At 41.2% G+C, this 24462-nt stretch overlaps 1 protein-coding gene across 3 annotated transcripts in view; it reads left to right on the top strand.

Annotated features, from left to right (window-relative positions):
* Window positions 1-24462, top strand: part of FAF1 (Fas associated factor 1) — a 297114-nt gene that overhangs the window by 36028 nt on the left and 236624 nt on the right. For 2 of the 3 annotated variants that reach the window (XM_020788123.3, XM_020788122.3), the window contains exons 3-5: window positions 759-805; window positions 4023-4234; window positions 13899-13990. In XM_020788123.3, coding sequence (XP_020643782.1) covers window positions 759-805; window positions 4023-4234; window positions 13899-13990 — 351 coding nt within the window. The remainder of the gene's footprint in view (window positions 1-758; window positions 806-4022; window positions 4235-13898; window positions 13991-24462) is intronic. The other variant, XM_078392865.1, reaches the window with a different exon arrangement.

Genomic DNA, 24462 nt, shown 5'->3' with positions numbered 1-24462 from the left:
TCCTCTGTGTATTCTTGCCACCTCTTCTTGCTGTCTTCAGTTTCTGTAAGTTCCCTACCTTTTTGTCCTTTATCATGTCCATCTTTGCACAAAATGTTCCTCTAATATCACCAATTTTCCTGAACAGATCTCTGTTTTTTCCTTTTCTGTTATTTTCCTCTATTTCTTTGCATTGTTCATTTAAGAAGGCCCTCTTGTCTCTCCTTGCTATTCTTTGGAAGTCTGCATTCAATGTTCTGTAACTTTCCCTATCTCCCTTGCATTTTGTTTCCCTTCTCCTCTCTGCTATTTCTAAGGCCTCGTTGGACAGCCACTTTGCTTTCTTGCATTTCCTTTTCTTTGGGATGGTTTTTGTTGCTGCCTCCTGTACAATGTTACGAGCACTCTGTCCACCAAATCAAGTTCCTCAAATCTGTTCTTCACTTGCACTGTGTATTCATAAGGGGTTTGGTTTAGATTATACCTGACTAGCCCAGTGGTTTTTCCTACTTTCTTCAGTTTAAGCTTGACTTTTGCTATAAGAAGCTGGTGATCAGAGTCACAATCAGTTCCAGGTCTTGTTTTTGCTGACTCTATAGAGCTTGTCCATCTTTGGCTGCAGAGAATATAATCAATTTGATTTCGGCATTGCCCATCTGGTAATTTCCATGTGTAGAGTCGCCTCTTGTGTTGTTGGAAAAGAACAGTTCTGTTTTAAATATGCTTTCTTGCTTTTCTTTTTAAAAGATAGACTTTAATGTTGTTTGCTTTCTTTCTAGGCAGCTATAAATGGTGTTATACCACAGGAAAACGGCATCTTACAAAGGTAAGACATTTTTCATAATTATACTACAAAGATTATAAAAAAGATCTAAGGAAGCAGTAAATCACTTCTGAGTGAAAATTAATCTGAGTTCTCTGTTCCTGGAAGGAGTCGCCATAGGTCAGAATCGACTTGCCAGAAAATAGTTAATATAGATGTATTAGTATTTTAGCATTTATCCTTCCTGAATCCTTGCTTTAGAATTGGTCTCTCTTTTATATTCTGTATTTCAGGCTTCAATTTCAGCAATAAAAAGAAGCTATTTTGGTGTATGAGTAAATATTGTAGATTTAAACTAAGGTCAAGTGCATGTTTCAGTCATAGAAATTTCTTTACTTAGTCTTACTTCACATAAGCAGCTGAGAAATCCAAGGAGCATTCTGAAAAGAAACAAATGGTTCTCATTACCTAATGAAGTTCCAAAATCAACTGGCTTATGTTAAATATCCAGCATGCAGTTCTCCATGGTCTGTTTTTGCTGCCTCACTGCCCTCTTGCCAATGCTAAATTTGCTGCTGACTGCATTATTTAAGACAAGACACACAGGAAACAGACACTTGGTTTCCAAGCTCAGTAGCACTCCTAAAGATTCCCAGAAGGGGACTTGAGCGTGCAAAAAGGAACATGCTCCTTGGGCACTTCATTTAAAAGTAAAATCTGGCTATTTTTGCCAATTGCACAACAGCCAGTGGTATAACTGGAAATTCAATTGGAATTGGTGAGTGTCACCTGTGCATGTGGGGCTCAGAGGGCCAATATACCTTACCCATTTTTAGATGTTGCCCACCGTGGAATATTGGCCGGAATCCAAAGATCTGCGTGTGGTTGCACACACACAGAGAGATTTCAGTCTTTTCATTTTTGCTCTAGCTCTTTGGACAACGCCACCAAAGAAAATGTGTCCTGAAACTGGCATTTGTTATGGCGCAGCTGGGAGGAGAAATTGAGAAGCCAAAATTGCGGCAACTTTTTTGGAGAGAGAAGCAGAGGGCTGCTTGGGCTCCAACTGTTCCAGCTTGAGAGTCAAATAGAGTGCTTGATTTGTCAGGGCACAATGAAACCGTGGCTCTAGTTAAAAATGAACCCAAGTCTCCCATGTTCGGTATTTCAGTTACTGAACCGTGCTAGCCCTAACATTGAACCTAGTCTGACCTTCTGAAAAAAGCTGACTTGGTTACTTTGTTGTTGAAACTATGAGATTGTTTTGCCTTGACATAGCAAGGATGGGTTGCACACTAATGCAGACTTCTGCGTGTGAATTGGGTTTTGCCTGTAAAATATCCTAAAAGGAAGAGTGTGGAGGGCAAAACCCCCAGTGGTAGGCTTGATCCTGCTTGCACATGTGTCCCTGCATTGCCTGCAAGAGCATTGCCAAACAGATGGGGCTGTGTTGTTTGGTGCTTGGAGGCTTGAACCCTTTTCCCCTCCTGCTCAAGTATAAAATCTCTCTGCGCTGGCCATCTGTTTGGCAGAGGAGATCTTCATATGCAGCAAGGCTTATACAGTCCGCTCCAGCACACAAAATTCTCTGAATTGGGGCCAATATATTTCTGCATGGAAATGCATACACCTAAACACAGCACTTCCATTGTTTGTCATAGCTTTGAAACTGCCCATGGTTTCAGAGTTGAGAATTGCTCTTTGTTCTTCCTGGTTAGAGAGAAGGAAAAGAGGCCTCTGTGGAGAAAAGAATCATAGTGCTTCATTGTTTGTTTGTTTCCCCCTGTATGCGCGCACACACACACACACATTTGGGATGCAGAAAGATGGGGATTACTATAGTGTACAGTTGAGATGACAAGTCTTCTGATGCTAAAGTTATGTACATGTCAATGTAGTTCCATTCACTCAGTTGATTATGCAGCTATCAGCAATGACCAAGGTGGTTGTGTTTGGGTTTTTTTTTAAATAATTTGTTCCCATTTGTTTTGTGTTGAGAATTTGGGAAATATTTTTTAAAAGTCAGCAGGAGGTTCTCTGTTTTGGGGTGGGAATATAGATAGGGAGACAAATGTATTAAATGCTGGCATATAAACATAAGGTTTTTTGATTCAGACTTCATGGCTATAACCACTTATAATTTCCACTGAAATGTAGCTTGCCAAAATGTATTCTTTCTATTTCTGCGAAAATCTTTTTTTCTTTTTCTTTTTGCAATTTTTTTTACAACCCAAAACAATAGGAGGAAAGATAATTGAACAATTTGTCTGGCAGAATTATTAAAATAAGCCCTGTTGATCCTAAACTCAGTGCTTGTCCAATTAAAAATACTGCATCTTGTCCAAGTTGTTTTTGTTGTTGTTGCTTTGCTTGTTTTTTTAAAATCCTTCCAAGGAATAAAAGCAGAAAATATATATTTCATGTGTGTCCTTGGCTTACTTTAAGAAATACTCACCACAAATATCAAATGAGACCAAGGAGAGCATATAAAATACATATAAAGCCATACTTGGGAAGAAAACCAGTAAGCCATTTTTCTCCCCAGATTAGTGACCTAATATATTTTTCTTGAGCCTTAAGTGCCATGGCATCTTCTGTATTAGCTGTTACTGCTAATTGACATTAAATGTATATCTGATTAAGAATCATGTTCAGGAGGAATGTAAATTTGGTCACTAGAAATTTTGCCAAGATGGAGTGATGGGGAACATTCAGCAATCAAATATTCCAAATATACAGTACATGAGTAAGGAGATTCCGGATCAGAATGGAGTAAGGAGATTTTCTCTTATATTTGCTTGCTGAATCACTCTTGTGAATTCTGGTCAAAATTAATTTGTTATTCACCAGTTGCTCTAATAATTTTTTTAAGTTCCATGTTGCAATATTTTATATTTTTGGTAACATTCAGGTTGACATATATTTCAAAAAGAAGGGCCATGCATGTTATTGATTTTGAAGTTGATTTTTATCCGCTTTATAACTAAAATTACATGTTTGAAAGTACATGATGGCACTGTGTTTTGGATTGGAACAGACAGACCAAATCCTGGCTTTAACTGGTTTCAGAGTCGAGAATATTGGATATGTTAATTAACAATGTGTGCAACTAACAATTGTTAGGATCGAAATTTGTCTGAACACTAGCACTATGCTTGTTACCTCTAATTTATCTTCTTCTGCGTCCCATAATTAATCTTAAAATGTTTATACAATCAAAACAAGTTATTACGAGACACTAGCTACAATTTATTTAAAATCTTAACAACATATTTTTCAGTGAATACAGTGGTGAGACTTTACAAGGGTCGGCCTATGGTCCTAGTAGTCATCCTTCTTCGTCAGCGTCATCAACACCATCCTCATCCTCTGCATTTCGTCATGTAGTGCCATCCAGACAAATAGTGGAAAGACAACCGCGGATGCTTGACTTCAGGGTTGAGTACAGGGACCGAAATGTGGATGTCGTACTTGAGGATAGTTCTACAGTTGGTAAGAAATTGTTGTTGGGGAAAATCTGAGAAAAATAAAATGAGTATATACGACTAATGTAGAGTTTCATTTGTTGGAATGGGCAGGATTGGGAATGCATGCTGATCCACCCCTTGTGAAGTTGATGATGTTGCACCTATTCCTAAGAAAGGGTGAAACAGAGAACATTTGTTCAAATATATGAATGAATAAACCTTTAGGCCATTTTTTGTGCTGCAAGACAGGGAGCAGGAGTGGTGGACATCTCCAAGGAGTGCAGTACAGTAGTACAAAGAATTCAGGGCTGGAGAGTAGTGCTAGAATTCAGGGATTTTGTCTTTGTTGCAAAACCATGGGATTTCCATTTTGTTTGCAAAATGTGAGTGATGTTCTCTCTTACATCTGAAAATGTACTATTGGGTCTCTGCTGCTCCCACAAGTCTTACGGGTGATGAACAATCCTAGTAGAAATTAAACTGTTGCTGAATGCTATTGTTTCTTTAAAGGTATGTGGAAAGTTGAAAAATATGTAATGTACTAAATTATTTATTTGTAACACATCAGAATAACTAGAATTAATCATACATTTACCTCCCTCCCCAAGTGACTTTTGTTAAAGGAAATAGACTAAAATAGCTGTGGTGGTCAATGAGAAAACAAACAAAATCCAGGCATTTTGTGCAGGATGGTATTATTTATTTAATTTTTTAATTTATTTATTTATTACTCTGGGCGGTTTACAACAATTAACAGAAAATGTATAGTTTTATTTCCTTGATTTGTTTATTCAAAACATTTGCACCTGTCCATAGAAGCACAATACAAACTTTTTAAAAACATGGGATTTATTTAAAGATGGTGTGTAGAAAATGTATACATCCTGTGTCTTGTATTTGTCTCAAATTAGCTATGGTGCAAGTTTCACCTTACAAGTTTAATATGCAATATATAATTGAAGAGTGACACCTAGTGGTATATGTATTTTATTTTCTGAGCATGCATTTGCTAGTTATTCTGTTCACCCATTGCAATTTTCATCCTTTATTATTCTTAATTCTCCCAAGACACCAATTCATAATATATTTACTTTGTTATGCGAGCGAAGAAGTACTATGTCTTGAAATATGATGTCTATTGCAGTACCTGTATGCCTTATTTAAAACACAAAGTATTCTTTCCTCTCTCTTTTATGCAAGTGTACTAAGTCCAGCCAAATCCTTAATTTAACTGAAACTTATGATTCACTAAGAGAACATATTTTCTTAATTGGTAACAATAATACACCATCCTACAGGAATTCAAATATATTCTAATATCATTGTCAAATATATTCTAATATCATTCTACACTACAAATTAGGAATATAATATACAGTAATATTATTTGGTGAGCATCTAAAGGAGATATAAATGTTGAATTGATGTTTATGGATTAAGGAGAACTAGCTATGTGAAAACATTAAAAATGTAAGAGAAAGTCCATTAAAGGTTCTGAAAGAAGGGGACTAGGCATAGCTTGACCGAAAGTTTATTCCAGGGGGCTGGTGCCACAACTGAGAACGCTAAATGTCTGGTGTTTCTGGCCTTCCTTGGTATAGAATCCATAGGAGCATGGCCTGCAAGGATTTGGTAGTGTGGCTCAATGTTCTTGGGGAAAGGCACTCTAACAGGTAACAAAGTCCCAAACCATGGAAGGCTTTAAAAGTTAAAACTAACCTTGAACGTCACAGGTAACCAGTGCAAGTGAGCCAGAACTCAGGAGACGTGGTATGTTTACTCACACTCTTCAGCAGCCCGGTGGCTATATTCTAAACCTGCTGTGGTTTCCAGCTCAGTCTCAAGGAAAGCCCCATGTACAGAGTGTTAAAGTAGTCAATCTTGGAGATCACCAGTGTATGCACCAGTGTCTTTAGGGCCCCCTCATCCAGGTAGAGATGGAACTGAGTGATCAGCTAGTTAAAGGCTGACCTGGACATGCCTGCAATCTGGGAATTTGTGTTCTCGAAGGCTCTGCAGAACACGACCAAGCAGCCCAAAAAAACCTACAATAATCAATCTGGGAATTTCTTGAGAGAACTGGATCCAGGAATACACCCAAACTTGATCCCTAAGAGGAAGGGTTACCCCATCCAACTTAGGAAAACTGTCTCTAACATGTCAGAAGGACAACCCAGAAGAAGGATCTCTTGTCTTCTTTGGGTTCACTCTCAGTCTGTTAGCCCTGGTCCATTCCAGAACTAAGGCCAGGCAGTGCTCAAGCACATGAACAGCATCCACCATGGAGAATGTAAAGGAGAGATAAAGTTGTGTGTCATCAGCATACTGATGGCAATGTTCTCCAAATCTCTGATGACCTCTCTCAACAGTTTTACGTAGATGTTGAAAAGCTTTGGTGAAGTTGATGACCCTGGGGCACCCCATAATTGAGAGTCCAGAGGGCTGACAATTCCTCCCCAAACTGAATTCTCTGGAAATGACTGCAAAAAAAGGATCAGAGCCAGCTGAGTTTAGCCCCTCAATCCCCACACCTGACAGCTTAACCATGAGAATGCTGTAATCAACAGTATCAAAAGCTGCTAAGAGATCCAGGAGTACCAACAGAGTCATTCCTTCCCCATCAGCCTCCCTTAAAAGATTTGTGACCAGTGCTGTCTTGGTACCATGCCATGGCCTGGACCTGGACTGGAAAGAATCAAGGCAATATTCTTTTTCTCCAAGTATACTGAGAGAGTACCTGTGCCTCCTCATATCACCCATCTTCAGTTATTATATGCATGGGCTAAACTGTTTGGGTGTAATGGACTAATTCCAATTGTTGGTCCCTGTCAGAGGATACCCATTGAATTAATGGAATTTACCTAAATCAGTAAGTAAATCCCAAGGATTTGGTGGAAGTACTTTGGTTGACACTGCCATTTAGATTTAGACCATCAACCAACGTTCCCTCTAACGTGTGCAAGAGCTCCATTGGCGGCATACAGCAGCAGCTGGGTGTGTGTGTCAATGCCTGTTTACTTCCGGGTTTTGCAAACAGGTGAGACTCCCACACAGATGAGATGACAATTAGGGGGAACATTGCCATGAACCAAATTTCAGATGCCCAAATTATGCATTCTGTTGCCAGAGCTTTGTTTGGTCAGCAAGCCTAACTTTAGTGTGGTCCTGTATATTTTTAACTTTTACAATGAAGAATGTTTTTATCTACCCCTATACAAATTGAACAGTGATGTTTTAAGAGATGGGAAAGAATTATTTTAAGCTCCTGTGCACAGTACTCAGTATTCAGTACTTACAATGCATGGATAGCACACTAATGTATGAAAGTCTAGCAGAGTATGTGGACTTTCATGATGAGACAAGAACCAGTCTGTGTACCTTTGGGAAAACTGTACAGTCCCATAGTGCCCCACAGAAAAAGGCACTGGTAAACTTTTTCTTAGTAGTCTGTTCCTAGGAAACTTTGGAGAGCATTGCCATAAGTCAGAATTGACTTGAGAGCCCATAGTATAATTACTGTCCAAAGTAGATAATTATATAATTATTCTGTCCTGCCCAATAAATAGTAATTAGGATTATATGTTCCTCTTCATGGATTGCTGCCTTGTTGTGGCAAAGGGGCTTGAGTAACTCAGAAAAGCTATGGGCTATGCTGTGCAGGGACACCCAAGATGGACAGTTCATAGTGGAGAGTTCCAACTAAACACAATCCACCTGGAGTAGGAATTGGCAAGCCACTCCAGTATCTTTGCCAAGAATACCCCATGAACAGAAACAAAAGGCTAAAATATATGACGTTGGAAGATGGGCCCCTCAGGTCGGAAGGCGTCCAACATGCTACTGAAGAAGAGCAGAGGACAAGTACAAGTAGCTCCAGAGCTAATGAAGTGGTTGGGCCAAAGCCGAAAGGACGCTCAGCTGTGGACGTGCCTGGAAGTATAAGGAAAGTCCGATGCTGCAAAGAAAAATACTGCATAGGAACCTGAGATATAAGATCTATGAACCTTGGTAAGCTGGAAGTGGTCAAACAGGAGATAACAAGAATAAACATTGACATCCTGGGCGTCAGTGAACTAAAATGGACAGGAATACGCAAATTCAATTCAGACGATTATCATATCTACGATTGTGGGCAAGAATCCCGTAGAAGGAATGGAGTAGCCATCATAGTCAACAAAGGAGTGGGGAAAACTGTGATGGGATATAATGTCAAAAATGATAGAATGATTTCAATACAAATCCAAGGCAGACCTTTCAACATCACAATAATCCAAGTTTATGTACCAACCACCAATTCTGAGGAGGCTGAAATTGACCAATTCTATGAAGACTTACAGCACCTTCTAGAACTGACATGAAAGGTTCTTCTCTGTATAGGGGATTGGAATGCTAAAGTAGGGAGTCAAGAGATAAAAAGAACAACAGGGAGGTTTGGCCTTGGAGTTCAGAATGAAGCAGGGCAAAGGCTAATAGAGTTTTGTCAAGAGAACAAGCTGGTCATCACAAACACTCTTTTCCAACAACACAAGAGGCGACTCTACACATGGAAATCACCAGATGGGCAATATCGAAATCAGATTGATTATATTCTCTGCAGCCAAAGATGGAGAAGCTCTATACAGTTAGCAAAAACAAGACCTGGAGCTGACTGCGGCTACGATCATCAGCTTCTTATAGCAAAATTCAAGCTTAAATTGAAGAGAATAGGAAAAACCACAGGTCTAGTCAGGTATAATCTAAACCAAATCCCTTATGAATACACAGTGGAAGTGAAGGACAGATTTCAGGAACTAGATCTGGTGGACAGAGTGCCTGAAGAATTTTGGATAGAGGCTCGTAACACTGTACAGGAGGCAGCAACAAAAACTATCCCAAAGAAAAGGAAATGCAAAAAAGCAAAGTGGCTGTCCAACGAGGCCTTAGAAATAGCAGAGAGGAGAAGGGAAACCAAATGCAAGGGAGATAGGGAAAGTTACAGAAAATTGAATGCAGACTTCCAAAGAGTAGCAAGGAGAGACAAGAGGGCCTTCTTAAATGAACAATGCAAAGAAATAGAGGAAAATAATAGAAAAGAAACATCCAGAGATCTGTTCAGGAAAATTGGTGATATTAGAGGAACATTTTGTGCAAAGATGGACATGATAAAGGACAAAAATGGGAGGGACCTAACAGAAGCAGAAGACATCAAGAAGAGGTGGCAAGAATACACAGAGGAATTATACCAGAAAGATTTGGATGTCCTGGACAACCCAGACAATGTAGTTGCTGACCTTGAGCCAGACATCCTGGAGAGTGAAGTCAAGCGGGCCTTAGAAAGCCTGGCTAACAACAAGGCCAGTGGAGGTGATGGCATTCCAGTTGAACTATTTAAAATCTTGAAAGATGATGCTGTTAAGGTGCTACATTCAATATGCCAGCAAGTTTGGAAAACTCAACAGTGGCCAGAGGATTGGAAAAGATCAGTCTACATCCCAATCCTAAAGAAGGGCAGTGCCAAAGAATGCTCCAACTACCGTACAATTTCACACGCTAGCAAGGTTATGCTCAAAATCCTACAAGGTGATTCAGCAGTACATGGACCGAGAACTCCCAGAAGTACAAGCTGGATTCCGAAGGGGCAGAGGAACTCGAGACCAAATTGCTAACATGTGCTGGATTATGGAGAAAGCCAGAGAGTTCCAGAAAAACATCTACTTCTGCTTCATTGACTACGCAAAAGCCTTTGACTGTGTGGACCACAGCAAACTAAGGCAAGTCCTTAAAGCAACCGGAGTGCCTGACCACCATATCTACCTCCTGAGAAACCTACATGTGGGACAGGAAGCAACAGTTAGAACTGGATATGGAACAACTGATTGGTTCAAAATTGGGAAAGTATTATGACAAGGCTGTATATTGTCCCCCGGATTATTTAACTTATATGCAGAGTACATCATGTGAAAGGCTGGACTGGAGGAATCCCAAACCGGAATTAAGATTGCTGGAAGAAATATCAACAACCTCTGATATGCAGATGATACCACTCTGATGACAGAAAGTGAGGAGGAATTAAAGAAACTTGTAATGAGGGTGAAAGAGGAGAGTGCAAAAATGGTCTGAAGCTCAACATCAGTAAAAAACTAAGATCATGGCCACTGGTCCCATCACTTCCTGGCAAATAGAAGGGGAAGATATGGCTGTATTCACAGATTTTACTGTCTTGGGCTCCATGATCATTGCAGATGATGAAAGCAGCCATGAAATTAAAAGACACCTGCTTCTTGGGAGGAAAGCGATGACAAACCTAGACAGCATCTTAAAAAGCAGAGGGATCACCTTGCCAACAAAAGTCCGCATAGTCATATGGTTTTTCCTGTAGTGATGTATGGAAGTTAGAGCTGGACCATAAAGAAAGCTGACCGCCAAAGAATTGATGCTTTTGAATTGTGGTGCTGTAGGAGACTTTTGAGAGTCCCCTGGACTGCAAGGAGAACAAACCTATCCATTTTAAAGGAAATCAACCCTGAGTGCTCACTGGAAGGACAGATCCTGAAGCTGAGGCTCCAGTACTTTGGCCATCTCATGAGAAGAGAAGACTCCCTGGAAAAGACCCTGATGTTGGGAAAGTGTGACGGCAAGAGGAGAAGGGGACGACAGAGGATGAGATGGTTGGACAGTGTCACCGAAGCTACCAATATGAATTTGACCCAACTCAGGGTGCAGTGGAGGACAGGAGGGCCTGTTATGCTCTGGTCCATGGGGTCACGAAGAGTCGGACATGACTAAACAACCAAACAACAACAGGATTGTATGTTAATCCTGTGTGATCATTCAGTATGTGGTTTCACATATAATTCTCACAGGAGGTTATGAGGGAAATTAACTATTGTGGCAGGGATTCTACTGGGGCAGTGCATTCGTATAACTCCTAGTGGTTCCACAAGTGATTGCAGTTTTTTTTTTCGAAAAATGCATACCATACCTCCTTTGGCTTCCTGCTTCTGGGGTACTGCCTTGTGTGCTCCACGAGTCAAGTCATCAATTGGCTGGGTTGTTGCCAGAAAGCATGAGCCCTGTGGCTGCCAGAACAGCTTGCTACTCTTCTTGTTGGATAATAACATTATATATTATAACAGTCTGCTCTTATAATATAGAATTATATATCATATATTATAACAAAAGAAGTTACCTTTTGTTTATGTGTATAACTTAGCCATTAGTACACAAGGAGAACTCTATCAGATAGATGTTAAAGATGTGTGTGTCAGCATAGTGGTGTGTGACCTTAGTCCCACACCAGTACATATTCATATTCAACATATGAAGAATCGTCTTTATAAAGCCCATTACACATACATTAAAATGATGTAACTTCTTCTGTGTCATTGAGAAATCATATTTGTATGTGCGCATGTGTGTGTTTTGTGTACATGAGAATACCAGAGATGTTCTGGACTTCTCCGCATGTCATGGACTACTCACAGACTGCATGAAAGGATATCTTGATTTGCCATGAAGTCGTTCACTTACCAAATTTGTGTTTTACAATGAATGTGATTACTACCTTGTATTTGGCATGCTCACACTTTACTTTCTTAACAGTATGCTTAAGCTCTCTTTAGTCTACACACAGACACACTGAAATATGTCAAGTGATCATCAGAGAGTAAATGCTCTTGTTTTATTTTTTTTATCCTGTCATTTTGTACAGTTGCACCAATGATCCACTAGATGGAGCTATTCTATAGTATCAATGAATAAAAATATCATCTTAATGATTATTAGACACTTGTATGACATTCTATGTAATTCCATGAATCAAATAAATATCCTGCATGTAACTGTGGACTTGTTTAGTTTTTGGACATCATTGCACAGTTACTTACAGAGGGGTTTTAAGCAAAATAACTAAACTGTTTGCAAATGTGTGGAATCAGAACAGTAACTTTGAGCAAGATATACAGAGACAGTAAAGGAGAGGATTCCAGATCTGGTTTAAAATCTACAAGCACTAGATTGTGTAAAATCATATTGCTTCTCAAGGACTAGTATTTTTGTATGGAGAAAGATGTCAGCTTCGTTGATAGCTATGAAAGCAAACAGTGTCTCTATAGCAAGAGGAAGGAGGATCCCTGGCTCACTGGGGAGATGAAGAACTTTTATACAAAAGGTCCTAATCCCAGTCCTTGAAAAGTTAGTTCTAGAGCCACTGTGAGGGCTTCAGCTAAGCTTAGAGAGAACAGAGAAGCCTGGGTGGGGTGCATATGATATCATAGTGCCTCTTAATCATAATGTCTTAAGAGTACTACACTACTGCTCCCCAGCATCTCTGGTCAAAGGTTTGAAGTAGCTTGCCTAGAAGAAACTGATGACTAGCAATTTGCTGCTGTTGTGGTATTGCCAGGCTATGTAGGTCTTTGCACCCGCACAGTTTAAGATGCCTACTGCGTGTCCTAAGAAAATAGTAAATAAGAGATTATGAAAATTTGCTTAAAATTAAGTTTCTTCAGAATTGTCTCTGAGAGTCCCTGGGCTGAGCAAATGTACTGGCTGAGGTATGTTAAAATTATGCACATCAGAGTTTTGCTGGTTTGTGTACAAATAGTATTATGAAATGAAACGATACATTTTGTTTCAGCTCATTATATGCTCTTTGAATTCACTGAATCTTATCTAAGTGGAGGGGGAAAGTAACTTGCAGTCAGTAACCACTGATATATTATGAATGGATAGAGAGTAAGATAGAACATGAGATGGATAAAGTCAGTAAACAAACCCACAGCTTTTAGTTTGCAAGACCTGAGCAGGACTGTTAATGATCTTTTGGAAGTCATGAATTCATTGGGTTATCATAAATTGAAAGAAGCTTGACAGAACTTTGGCAAATTCATGTAGAATGTTATATAATAATATATAATGATAATAATTCATATTATTTTGCACGTCTTTCCTTCAATAGAATTTACCTAAATATTGTTTTCAGTTTTGCCTTATAAATGCAGTGAATTTTTACTGGAAAGTAGGGGTTGTTTTATCATGTTTTAATAGAAATTCTGCCTGATTTTATGAAACTACAATTACGTGTATGCATTTTATATTGATTTGGTTTTACTTGTCTTTGACTGTAACAAAGCATTCATTCATACAGTGAATTTTGTGGGTTTTTTGAAAAGTTATTTGTGTTTCATAAAGTAGTGAAAACACTGATACTGAAGAAAATATTTTTCATACATAAAGAGTTGGAGTGAATTTGGAATTTAGAATTTATTTATTACGGTCAGGTGACCAGCTCATAAAACATATTTATGGTTAAAATATACAAAAAGCAGTTTAAAAATGTATAACCAATTCATAAAACACATTATGTGGCTAAAATATACAAAATGCAGTTTAAAAATGTAAAATCAGTTCAGGAAACATATTATTAAAATACACAAAATGCAATTTAAAAATATGTACAGCCAGTTCATAAAACATTATATGGTTAAAATATAAATATTTCCTCCCTTCAGTTGGAATGGATAAAAGTCAATGATTTTCAAAAATCAAAATGATTTTAATCACAATTTAAATTTTAAGATGACTTAAAATTTAAATTGTAAAAAAATAAGCTTTAAAAAAACTGAAATTGTATTTTACCGCATCTTCTGAACGTTTTGAAATTCAGAAAAAGAGAGATGTTAATAATTCTTTCTCCCCCGGTTTTTCAGGAGAGATCAAATGCTTTTTAGAAAATGAGCTTCAAATTCCCGCATCAAAAATGTTGCTAAAGGGCTGGAAGACTGGAGACGTAGATGATAGTGTAAGTTCCTATATTTGTCATAAATGCTTCTGTTCATATAGTGTGTCATTCTTCCTAATAGCTAGCATAAATGTATAGGTGATGTGTGAAATTTTCTGAATCCAACAGTGTACAATGGCTATGCAATCTTTATGAAATATGATAATTTGCCAATGTGTAATATGTAGTCCAATACATTATATGTTATAATAAGCATTAGTGGTTCATTTACTGAATGTAGGGGAATGAGTAGAAAAAGGATGAAAAGTAAGAATCATTCTGGCTCTTGTAACTACTTCCAAAAATATATCTTCAGTTCTAAATTCCGATAACAAAAGTTCTCTCCCTGTTAAAAATATAATGTTACCTAAAAGCATATGAATTTGCTTTGTATTAGGTCGGCCTGTCTGGCCCCATGTTGTTTCCTCCGGCTAGCTGTCTAGAGTCTCATGCAGAGATATTTCATGTCATTTATCACCTGATACTGGAGTTGCCAAGGGCTGAACTTGAACGTTCTGACTGAAATTCTGTTTGTGCAGTTACGTTATGTATTTCTCCCCCACAGCTCCAAAATAGAACATTTCTGACCACTGCAGTGGTGGAAATGTTTGTTGTGAGGAAGCTATTGGTGGCTGTGGGATGGGGTGGAAGAGAGTCTTTAAATTTCAAAAATAGCTGCTGCCTGATGAATATATCCATGGTAGCGATTTTTAGAAATTAGACTCCCTCTCCCTGTCCCACAGGCCCTGATGGCTTCTTGATTAAATGGATTCCACGGGAGCCTTGAGACTTTCAGAAGGGGGGATTGGAAATGTTTTAGTTCTGGAGAAAAAAGTATTTATGACTGATGACATCATTAGCCTTATACAGTTGCACAAATAGGATTTCAGCCTCTGTATTTAAAGGATGGGCTCGAGTTCTGAATACAGTGGTGCCTGGCTAGACAATTACCCCACATGACAGTTTTTTTGCTAGACATTGAATTTTTGCGATCGCTATAGCGATTCGCAAAACAGTGATTCCTATGGGAGAATTTCGCTGGACAATGTTTGGTCCCTGCTTTGCAAACCGATTTTCACTAGACGATTTTGACAGCTTCCTCCGCGCTTGCAAATCAGGTGTTTTTGGGACTTAAGCTTCGCAAGACAGTGATTTAAACAGCTGATCAGCGGTTTGCAAAGTAGCTTTCCTATGGCCGATCTTCGCTAGACAATGACGATTCTTCCCCATTGGAACGCATTAAACAGGTTTCAATACATTCCAATGGGGAAATGCTTTTCGCTAGACAATGATTTCGCTAAACAGCGATTTCAGTGGAACGGATTATCATCGTCTAGCGAGGCACCACTGTAATTGTCCCACGCCTAGATAGATTTTGAGTCCGAAAGATACCTCTTCACAGTGAGTGCAAAGACCTCGTAGAGCCATTCCATGAACAGCTGCCTTGTCATCCATGCTCTTGAGTTGGCCCTCCACATGACAGGCAGTGTGACCTTGTTGACTTTCTCTTGGTGGAATAGGCGAGGAGTCTGGGAGTGGTAGATCAGCAGAGGCTTGATCTTCAGATCGCCAGTGGCATTGCTGCAGAACAAAAGGGTCAGTCTGTCCTTCATTGGTTTGTGGCTCGGCAGTTTCTCTTCCTTCTGGGTGATGTAGGTTCTCCTGGGCATCTTCTTCCAGAACAGCCCTGTCTCATCAGAATTGAAGACTTGCTGTGGGAGGTAGTCTTCCTTGATGATTTCGACAAAGTCCACCTTGAAGGCTTCTGCAGCATCCCAGTCAGCACTTGCAGCCTCCCCACGTCTTGTCACGCAGTGGATGCCACTTCTCTTCTGCAACTTTTGGAACCACCCCTTGCTGGCTTTGAATTCTTCTTGGGCTGTACTTCTGGAGAGGTTTCTTTCCAGTAAATCACGGTTCAGCTTCCTTGCTTTTTCGCAGATCATGGCCTCACTGATGCTTTCCCCTTCCAGCTTTTTCTGGTTGATCCAGACCAGTAAAAGTGTTTCCACTTCTTCCATTAAGGGGTGGCCTGTTCTTTGTTAGAATAGTGACACCTTTTGCCACATCACACTGTTTAAAGACATCTTTCTTCTTCAAAATGGTGGCTATGGTTAACTTCGCCATGTTGTATTCCACAGCCAGTTGAATGATATGCATGCCTTCTTCATGCTTTTTGATGATCTCCTTTTTTGTTTTGATGGAGATGATTTTTTTGGCTTTGGCTTTGCTCTGTTTTTTCTTTGGTGCCATGTTCAGCACTCCGCAGTACAAACCCTGAAAGGTACAGACATTTTAAAACACTACAAGACCCACCAGAGCACAGAAACATAACCTCCCCACAGCATGGCACAGAACCCAGCAACCATTCCTCCATCACAAAAATGCCTGCCTTCCTGAACAAACACCACATTCACTCAAAGAATATTTTCTGATTTTAAAAGACTCTGGATCCACATTTTAAACACACACAGAAACGTTTTAAAACAGTGCAAGGTCCCCCACCTAGCCCTACCCCCCACCAAGCTGCAAAAAACCTTATACAGTACATACAATAAAGTAAAAACATAAGTGTACTTACCCAGAAGAATGTCAAAAAGAAGGATGTCAAAAATCAAAAAATCAATTTTTTTAAAAAAGGCAAAAAATAAAAATACAGTCAGTACAGCACTGTACCAGGCAGTACAAGGCAGTACCAGGCAGTCTGAAGACTGTCTCCCAATCCACTCTCTAAACACTGGGAAGAGCAAGGAAGCAGACAAGCACCCTCTTTGCTGGCCAACAGTTAACTGAAAGTTCAAATTTCGCACTTTCCCTGCCTCCCGTGTGTTTTTTTTCCGTTCGTAACTCAAAGCAAACTTTGCAACTCGAGTCAATATTTTTCTATCAGAGCAGTTCGTAAGTCGAAATATTCGTAACTAGGGCCGTTCGTAATTCGAGGGTTGACTGTATCTGATACTGTCTTGGGGGAACTCTTCTCATGGGTGAATCCTGCTTTCCTAGGGGCTAACCTTTCTAATTCTTGGACAGGTTGTCTTTGATTATGTTTTGTAGCTGGAATTAACTTTTCCACTTTATTAGATTTCTTTATATTGTCCCTCCTCTGGGTCTTGGGTAATTCCATTTTGTATTGGGGATTATTCTTGGTGTCATTTCTATCCTTCCTTGCTGCAATTGCCTTTTTCGGCTGTCCGAGGGAAGGACTAGAATAGTCAGCTCTATCTAAGAGTTTGAAAAGTGGGCCAAAATTTATACCCTTCCTTGAGTTTATACTCTTTCCTCTTGGTAGAGTTACTTTCTTTCTACCACCCTTGTGTTATCTCTACCCCTATTTTTGTCCAGCTTCCTTTTTGGCTCATTCTTACCGCAGACCATACTACCCATAATTTTAGATGAACCCAGTGACACTCCTTCAATATCATCTATAGTTTGATTTAAAGCAAAGCAAAGCGTACTGCTTATATACCGCCCCATAGTGCTTCAAGCAGTCTCTGGGCGGTTTACAAGTTAATTATGCAGGCTACATGTCCCCCCCCCCCCCAGCAAGCTGGGTATTCATGTTACTGACCTCGGAAGGATAGAAGGCTGAGTCAACCTTGAGCCGGCTACCTGGGATTGAACCCCAGGTCGTGAGCACAGTTTTGGCTGAAGTACAGCGGTTTAATCACTATGCCATGAGGTGGCGAGGAGTTAAGTTATCCTTTACTACACAGGGAGGTTGGTTATTGCCCTCTAAATCCTTCTTAGAGGGATTTAGAGAAATATCGTCATGTTGTCTAATATGCTTAGGATCCACACAGATAAAAGCTCTTCCAAGGAAAAGCCAGCGATGTCTATTGTATCTGGAGTTAGATTATAATACTTAGTCTTATCAGTGATTAAAACTTGTCACCGAGTATCGGCTTCTCTCTGGCTGATGTTTACTCCAGCCAGGCCTTAGCCCATTCGAGCCTTGCATCATCAGGGCGGGTAATTCCAATTGAACTATCTGGCTCCGATTCCTTTCGTCACTCTCCTATAAGACACTGGGAGAAGTATAGGCATCTATCACCTGCTCCCCACATCGGGAGTACTACTATTATCCACAACCGTCTCGGCACCAATTCCGAGATGATACAAGAGATAGATACTGTTAATATGACCTGTATCTACTTCATGATCCTCAAGAGCAGCCATATTATGAGGAGCCTAAACAGGTCCGCTGTACTTTACCGCACCCGCCTCGATACTCACTGTCACTCTCTCCATCTCCTCGACATCAGCGCCAGCCTCAGCATTCCATACCTACTCATACAACTCTTCCGTCTAAACCAACTTTGAAATGCCCTCCATCGATTATACAACATTCTCAATCAAAACATTCTAAGCATTCCTCTAAATACCTTCCCCAGGCATCATTGCAAGTTACTGCTACTTATTAGGCTCCTCCTCCTCTGCCTAGTGATATGGAGAGACACTCCATACATATGGCTCCCACAGTGCAGCTTCCTTCTTCTGTGCAAATATCGATGTCAAAACTTCAGCACCTATCTCCTTCCTCATCATCTCCATCAATTCATGACCTTGCTTCTGATGTATCACAAGAATCACCATTCAGTTTACCGACACCGACTTCTGATGTCACTGAAAATCACCCACCCTCTCCATCAGAGGATTTCACCTCTTATTCTTGACTTGTCATGAGAATGGCTAAATCTTTACAGGTTGAAATTGAGGAACCACCACCACCTAAGCAGGACTTGGTGTTTGACGACATTAATCAAGATAAAAGGCCTCCTCTCAGTTTGGTATTCATTCCAGCTATGCTTGATTTGATCAAGGAATCCTGGGACAAACCTCCCTCGTCCTTACAAGTCTCCAGATGTACTGAAAATCACTACAAGACCCACGGTGCGGATACTACATTTCTCACTAAACATCCGACACCAAACTCCATAATAGTAGAGTTAAACCAATCAAGAGCCCGGAATAATCCTCAATTGCTCCTACAAACAAAGAAGAGAGAAAATTAGATATACTTGGCAGGAAACTCTATTCCCTTACTTCTTTCCTGATGCGAGTTGCAAATTACCAAGCCGCAATGGGAGCTTACTATAGGCAACTATGGAACAAGATTCTCCCAGTTCTTGAGGCAGCCCCGGAATCGACTAAGTCAGAAGCCCTTAATATCCATGCCGAGGCTTTCCACACTCACTAAACAACAGAGGATTGCGTCTTGCCATACCGCGGATGCTGCCTCTAAAGCTATGGCCATCTCTATTGCCCTTTGGTGTCATGCATGGTTTCAATCTGCTGGGTTATCAAATGATACCAGATCTAGAATAGAAGATCTACTGTTTGATGGGGCTGGACTGTTCAATGAAAAAATGGACGAAGTTATGGACAACTTTCATAAGATCCGCAAAACAGGATAGGAGCCTCGTGGCGCAGTGGTTAAAACGCTGTACTGCAGCTAAAAACTGTGCTCACGACCTGGGGTTCAAATCCCAGGTAGCCGGCTCAAGGTTGACTCAGCCTTCCATCCTTCCGAGGTCGGTAAAATGAGTACCCAGCTTGCTGGGGGGGCAATGTGTAGCCTGTATAATTAAAAATTGTAAACCGCCCGGAGAGTGCTTGTAGCGCTATGGGGCGGTATATAAGTCCAATAAATAAAATAAATAAATAAATAAAATAAAACAGCCTGGTCCTACTCAAGCCAACAGACCTACAGATACCAACAGCCACAATACCGACGACAACCTTGCTACCAGCAATCATGCCGACAATTTCAACCATACAGACAATGCAAACCTCAAATATCGGACAGATGTTTTCAGGGACCTTCAACCTTGGCTCCATCGTCCTTTTGGATCCAGCAACACCAACCACACCACCAACCCTTTCACCGCCCTCAAAAGAAGGGTAAGCAATAACCGAAGACTCCCTTCTCAATTATTCAACCCTGTTCCAAACAAGATTGGGTCCCTTCTTTCACACCTGGCAATCTATAACTAATGACCAATGGGTCCTTTCTGTCATTAAACATGGTTACTTCATTGAATTTAAAACTTCTCCAACAATAGAAAAAATTAAAAATACCCCTTATTCGATGATCCATCAAGAAGTTTCCCTTCTTCAAAAACAAGCCATAACTACAGTCCTCCCATATGACCTGCATGATGACTTCTATTCTAGATATTTTACAGTACCCCAAAAGGATGGAAAACTCTGTCCCATCCTCAAACTCAGAAATCTCAATAAATTCATTCGATCTTGATGCTTCAGAATGTTGACATTAGACACTACCATTCACCTCCTTTCACAGGGAGATTGGTTTGTCGCCATCGATCTCCAAGACACATCTCTATTAATCTAGATCACCACAAACTTTGAGATCTCGGCCTAAAGGTGAATTTTATGGTCACATCTTGAGCAGTCTCAAAACGCCACCTACATCGGAGCTCACTTCGATTCACTGCAGGCCAGAGCCTTCCTCCCACACAAGAGAACCCTCAAAATAAAAAACGCCATTCAACCTTTCCAACCTCTAGCTTTGGTATCAGTCCATCATGTCCAACAGCTCCTCGGATTCATGGCCTTGACAACTGCAGTTATACAACACACACAACTCAAAATGAGGTCGCTTCAGTAATGGTACCTGTCACTATTCAACTCCATGGTGGATCATCCATCTATGCGTCTTACAGTAACACCCGAACTCGCATGTCAACTCACTTGGTGGATGTTTCTCCTGAATTTCTTGTCGGAAAACTCTTTTTCCCTCTTCAGCTAACCATACAAGTTACCACCAACACCAGTCCGTCTGGATGGGGAGCACATAACGGGTTGGGGATTTCGAAAAAAATTTAGAGGGGTTATAGATCAATTATATTCAGATAATCCTTTAGAAGTAATAGTTAATGATGGTTTAATGGAACTGATTTTTCTGGGCCGAGGTACAAGACAAGGCTGTCCACTTTCACCAATATTGTTTTGTATGGCTACAGAATTGTTAGCTAATGCAATAAGAAATGATGAATTCATTAAAGGATTAGGAAAAATGATACAATTAAGATTAATTTGTTTACTGACAATGCATTATTGACTGTTTAAAAACCCATTAGAGAGTATGGACAATATTAAAAAGCACTTAGAAAAATTTGGGGAAATAACAGGATTAATAATTGGCAAAAATCACAAATAATGGTGTTTAATCATAATATACAGGATCAAGAAATGTTTTTTAATAAGTATGGTTTTAAAATGTGTAATTATATTAAATATTTAGGTATAAATATAGAACAACTCAAAAATTAAAGGAGAAAATTTTTAATAAATTAAAAAATGTTATTAAAGATAAACTGCAAGAGTATTCTAAACTGAAATTATCATGGTTTGGGAGAATCGCTATAATTAAAATGAAAATATTACCAAAGATCACCTTCTAATTTAGGATGCTCCCAATATAATTAGAAGAAGAAGATTTTAAGTATTGGCAGAGATTAATTAATGGATATTGTAATCAAGGTAAAAAATTTAGAATAAATAAAAGATATTGGTATAAGGCTACAAGGTTTAGGTATCCCTAATGTAAAAAATTAAGATAAAAGATAATGGTAAAGGTTCCCCTTGACATTTTTAGTTCAGTCGTGTCCGACTCTAGGGGGCGGTGCTCATCCCGTTTTTCAAGCCATAGAGCCAGCGCTTGTCCAAAGACAGTTTCCATTGTCACGTGGCCAGCGTGACTAGGGAACACCGTTTTACTTTTCCACCGAGATGGTACCTATTTATCTACTCGCATTTACATGCTTTTGAACTGCTAGGTTGGCAGGAGCTGGGACAAAGCGACGGGAGCTCACTCTGTCACATGGATTCAATCTTACGACTGCTGGTCTTCTGACCCTGCAGCACAGGCTTCTGCGGTTTAGCCCGCAGTGCCATCATGTCCCTGGTAATGTAAAAAATTGCTATATAGCAAATCAATTAAGATTTATAGCAGGCATTATATACAATAAAGAAAAATTAATTTGTTGGGAAATGGAATCTTCTTAACTAAACTAAAAGATGGCGGCCGGTAGCGGGCGGGTAGCGATCCCACCGCCGCTGCCTGGCTAGCTTTCCTACCTCCCTATCTTCTTTTCCTCTTGTTTTCTTTTATTTTCTTTTTCTTTTTTTTCTTTTTTATTTTTTATCTGCTTGGTTTTTCTTTTTTGCTCCTGGGGCAGTCGTTCTCCTCCCCATTTTGCGGCGCTGGGGCCTGACTCCGGAGAGGGCGCTGAGTCCTGGGCTTCGGACTGCAACTTCTGAGCCGAAGCGGACGGACCCGGCGCTGCCCGGACGCGAGGCTCGGCTGCGGACCGCCCGGTGGAGTCGGAGCTCGAATTGCCTGCCTTTGATCTGAGCCAAGGCGGAACTGGTGCAGCTGAGCGGGACAGGAGCCGGGGCTCAGGACGCAAGGCTCGGTTGTTGGCCGCCCGGTGGTGTCGGAGGCTGCTTGCTCGTTCCCCGCCTGTTCCCCGCCTGCTCCCAGCGGTCGTTCCGGCGGGGGCGGGGTGTCTGGACGGCGGAGGATCCGTGGCTGGTGCCCCGAGGCTGTTAGAATCTCCGGCGGAGTGAGTGCCGGGGCGCGGAGATCGGAGGTGGCCGGGAGGCGCAGGGTCTTCGCGGGAGCCGGAGGAGCTTGCGGGGGCTGTCGGAGCGCCTGAACGCCAGACGCCGGCGCCATGTTAGGAGATCTCTCCCCAGGTCTACCTTTCCCCGCTTGCTTCCCATCTGCTGAGGATGTCCCCCTGACTGCTTTTTTGGGGCGAAGAATGGCAGGGTCTGAGCCTCCTTTGGCTGGCCACCTGGTGCTTCTGACTCTGTTTGGCTATAACTTTACGACCAAAAAATCTATCGCTGAATATTGTGACTCCTGGCCCTTTAAAGAACATTGCAAATCAGCGCCACTATTAACATCGTCAAGGCCGATTACATCAATACCAAGGCCAGGTGGAGGAGGAGGACAGTTCTGGGTGTTCTGTGGGGGCTAATCAGTTTGGGTCTTTGTAGTTAGATTTATTTATTATCATTGTTATCATTATTATTTTTAACTTTTACTTTGATATTATTATTAATTGTGTTTAAGCTATGTTTATTTACTTTATGTATATTATTTTTATGCTTTGTTATATGATTAGTTTGTTATATGATTAGTTTTTTTTTCTGTTATTTGATTTAGTTACACTATTTTAATTTTTCCTCTTCCCTCTTCCCTCCTTTCTTACTTCTTTCCTCCCCCTTCCTTCCTTTTTCCTTCCCTTCCCCCTTCTGACATGGAAATGATGGCCTGCCACCCCAGTGAGGGACCCCAAAATATCTCTGTGGTCACGGGTAGAGGGAAATATGGCGTGGCCACGATCCCTACTCGTGTAAGAAGAACGATGCACAGATGCCTGAAGGCTGTGCATTGTTCTGAGATTGTGACCAGCCCTCAGTATCGAGGCAGCCAGTCCAGCCAGCCTTCCACTCTACGCCTGGTGTTGTTGAATGCCAGGTCTGCATCCAATAAGGCCCAGGTAATTCACGACCTCATCCTGGAGGAGGATGCAGACCTGGCATGCATAACCGAAACATGGATAGGCGGAGAGGGGGGTCCCCCCCTAGCACTCATCTGTCCGCCCGGTTATGCTGTCCAACACCAGGGTAGACTGGAAGGACGGGGGGGGAGTTGCCATTGTTTACAAATCCATCCTAGAGGTTACTAGGCGCTCCTCGGTGGTAAATCCGGGTCTGGAGGCTCTCCACGTGTCGATAGGGGCCAGGGACGGTATTGGGATCTTGCTGGGTTACCGTGCTCCCTGCGACCCAGCCATTTCCCTACCGGAGCTGGTGGACTTTGTCTCTGCAACACTGTTGGTCTCCCCAAGGCTGTTGGTTTTGGGGGACTTCAACGTGCATGCGGAGGCAGAGATCTCCGGTCCAGCTCTTGAGTTCTTGGAGACCATGGCCTTCTTGAACATGTCCCAACATGTCAACGGCCCCACCCACGTGGGTGGCCACACACTTGATCTGGTTTTTTCTACCAGTGGGAGCGAGAGTGGTCCGATGGTGACTGACCTTGAGTCGGTCCCTTTGTCATGGTCGGATCATCACCTAATAAAATGTAACCTCAACATGGCCCTCCCCCCTCGCAGGGAGCAGGGACCTATTGTTATGGTCCGCCCTCGAAGACTACTGGATCCGAATGGATTCCAGGATGCCATGAGAGGAGTTCCGACTGACCTGGCTGGCGCTCCTGTCGAGGCTCTGACCGTCAGCTGGTTCGCCGCTGCGGCTAGGGCTGTTGACACGATCGCACCTAAGCGCCCTCTCCAACGCAGAGCTCGCCCGGCTCCTTGGTTTAACCAGGACCTCCGGGCGCTGAAGCGGATAAGGAGACGGCTAGAGCGCAAATGGAGAAAGGACCCGACGGATCACAATTGGATTGCTGTTAAAGTCGCCACTAACCTTTACCTGGCCAAGGTAAAGGCTGC

This window comes from Pogona vitticeps, chromosome 4 (assembly GCF_051106095.1).
Source record: "Pogona vitticeps strain Pit_001003342236 chromosome 4, PviZW2.1, whole genome shotgun sequence".
Lineage (NCBI taxonomy): Eukaryota > Metazoa > Chordata > Lepidosauria > Squamata > Agamidae > Pogona > Pogona vitticeps.
The sequence above is the reverse complement of the archived record's forward strand: the minus strand, read 5'-3'. Positions and strand labels throughout refer to the sequence as shown.